Source organism: Neolamprologus multifasciatus, chromosome 17, assembly GCF_963576455.1.
Source record: "Neolamprologus multifasciatus chromosome 17, fNeoMul1.2, whole genome shotgun sequence".
NCBI classification, from domain to species: domain Eukaryota; kingdom Metazoa; phylum Chordata; class Actinopteri; order Cichliformes; family Cichlidae; genus Neolamprologus; species Neolamprologus multifasciatus.
In genome coordinates, this window is record NC_140455.1 from 11,400,307 (window position 1) to 11,403,323 (window position 3,017).

The 3,017-nt window shown below is 38.8% G+C and overlaps 1 protein-coding gene across 1 annotated transcript; it reads left to right on the plus strand.

Annotated features, from left to right (window-relative positions):
- Nucleotides 1-832: 832 nt before the first annotated feature.
- Nucleotides 833-2,657, plus strand: rgs16 (regulator of G protein signaling 16). Its single transcript, XM_085137770.1, has 5 exons — nt 833-980; nt 1,196-1,279; nt 1,391-1,452; nt 1,617-1,783; nt 1,874-2,657. The coding sequence occupies exons 1-5, from the start codon at nt 937-939 to the stop codon at nt 2,087-2,089; spliced, it is 573 nt and encodes a 190-aa protein (XP_084993896.1). The 5' UTR covers nt 833-936; the 3' UTR covers nt 2,090-2,657.
- The last annotated feature ends 360 nt before the right edge of the window (nt 2,658-3,017 follow it).

The following is a 3,017-nucleotide window of genomic DNA, read 5'->3' on the forward strand; positions in this document are numbered from 1 at the left end:
TATTATTATTATTATTATTATCATTGCATTTAGCAACCTATTTTATTTCAAAGTCTGTTATATAGTGGACTTGATGTTTAGTCTGATGGAGTTTACAACAGAGCTGTATATCAAGATTACATGCTGTATGAAGTGATCAGATTGTGAGAGATTTCTTGCTGGGATTCTGCTTTCACTGAACTTGGATATGTTTAGTGTAGGTATAGTGTGTTGTTCTTCTTTGAATTTTCTTTGAATGACCATCACATGAATGACAGATTGCCACTGTGGCAATCTGCCCTAATGACTTAATATGACACAGGTTTAGGGAAGAGCCACAGCTCGCAAGGATGTGATAAGACCTATGAGAGACCCACAAAAATAAAACGCTTTTTTCATTTGACCTTGAAGCCTGTTGTATTATATGAATTGTCATGTTAAAATGTGTGTTCCCTTGCCCAAGACTATTTTAAAGGCTGTCAATAAAAACGAATTTCACAAGCACCAGTGCTCTCTTAGCACTAAATAAATCCATGAGCTCACCGCCACCAACACCAGATGTGTTTTTTCTACTTGAACACTGATGTTTTTTGCTTTGTTTTGTTTTGTTTTGGGGTTGTTCATGGAAGAGGCAGAGTGGTTTGTTTTGGTTGTGGCTGGTTAAGGGAAATACAAGAAAAACAAAGTGGAGAATATCAGTAGCATTTATCTTCTAACAGTAATTTCCCAGCCTTGTCCTTGCATATACTTTCTCTCTCTCTCTCCCTTTCTCTCTCCCTCTTTGTGATTGGCTGAGGTGGCTGATGACACATCACAGGCAGGGGCGGTTGAACTATAAAGCCTCTGTACTCACTCTCTTCAGATACAGACAATCTCGTTCCATACTGAGCTTTACTGAACAGTAATTTGAGCACCACAAAACCGAAACACCACCCCTACCAGCTCCAACCTGCTGCTATGTGTAAAGGACTAGCATCACTGCCTACCTGCTGCTTGGAAAGGTATATTAAGCTTCTTGCAAACACTGATGTTTGGGGATTTGGATTAGATGATAGAGAACAGCTTTTTCTTTATCACTGTACATCTGCATGTGAGCATCTGAGAAGCTAAAATACAATGTAAGTTTTAGGTTATGCAAATCTAGACGGCTTGTCAATAGGTATGCCATCAAGGTCTTGGTGAAAAATGTAAATAATCTGTTTTCTGTTTCTCTTAGGGCCAAGGAGCTGAAGGCAAGGCTGGGAAGTGTTTTGCAGATCCCCAACTGGAATCTATCCTGCTGCAAAATAGGGAAAAATAAGTAAGGCTCACATATACAATATAATACTGCAGGGTGCATTTATTGCCATTGTGTGTTTGGTCAAAATTCCAGTTTGAATCTAATTGAAACTAATGCTTCATTTGTTTTCAGGCCAACCCTGGAGGAATGCCTAAGGTGGAAAGAGTCCTTTGAAAAACTTATTTCCAGCAAATGTAAGTAAAGTCTCAGTTTGTTTCTTTTATTGTTCTATGCCATTTTCACAAAAAAAAAAGTGCATTCAAATGTGGGTAAATTGTGTGGATGCACACACGTACACATTCATCCACTCTGGGTCCATTATGTGCAACGAGTAATCACATTTCCTCTATTTCTGCAGATGGACTGTATGCCTTCACAGCCTTCCTTATGTCTGAGTTCAGCGAGGAGAACATTGCATTCTACTTTGCCTGTGAGGAATACAAACATATCAAGTGCCCTGCCAAGCTAGCTTCTAAGGCTAAGAAGATCTATGATGAATTTATCGGCAGCGAAGCTCCCCGGGAGGTAAGTAAATGCCAAATCTCAAAGAAGACGTAGCCATAAGTGGTCAAAAAGAAACTCAACCTAATATCTTGTGTCCTTTTTTTTTTGTAGATTAATATTGACCACGAAACCCGTGACATCACCAAAGCCAATATGCTGGTCCCCACACATTCTTGTTTCGACATGGCCCAGCACAAGATCTACATGCTCATGGCCAAAGACTGCTATCCACGCTTTCTCCGCTCTCCAGCCTACAGAGATCTGGTGTGCCAAGCCAAGCCAAGCACCAAGGCCAGAAATCTGCCCCAACAGGAGAAGAAGGCTTGAAATCTTTCGATGAGCCTAAAAGGGATTTGTTAGCGATCGCCTTAAGATTTGAGAACGGAAGGGAAGTCTGGCACAAGGTGCTTCATCGTGAAGCGTGTGCTAATACTGGTACAGATGCTGAGTGCTACATGAGAGCAGCTGTGGATGGGCGTAGATTTGAAGATGGCAACACAATGAAAAAAAAAAGGAAAATGGAGGAAAGCTGAAGGCTGATGCCTGAAAATGGACTGCTGTCGATACAGCTAGAGTTTGGAAAGCAAAGTAAAGAAAGAGTTCTACTAAACAGACTGAGTGACAATCAAGCAAGAGGCCAGCACATTTGGAAAATGCACTTTTCTTAGCCATTAGGCAAACTTTTGTAGTTGTGACATGCAATGTCTGTCAAACTTGTTCACTGTATGTATTTGTATGGGCATGTGTGGTCCTTTATGATTTTTATGTATTTACCTGTATGTATATATTGCATTTTTAATCGAATATGGAAAATAATGTGCAGTTTAATTTATACTATAATATTTATATGACTGGTTTTTTTTCTACATACCAAATAAATTAAATTATTTGAAAAACTGTGACTATTTCTTAAATGTGTTTTTCTTACTGAACAAAATCATGGTTTAAAATTACTTCTATAAGATTATTTATATTCAAATTATATTTGCTAAACAACAGCACGATGGGAAAAAATATCACCCATTGTAAAAGCTGATGGGTACTTTAAGTGTCTTATTTAGTCTAGTGACATAGACGAGTCATCAAATGTCAATATGTGGTCAGGCAAAGTTTGCTCATAGTTGTGCAAATACCCAGAGTATGGATGTTTAATCATTCATATTATCTGGTGTAGAGGTAACAATGATATATTTGCCCTCTGTCATGACGAACTCTGCAGCTAATGTTGTGCACAACTGTTATTCACCTAGGAAAC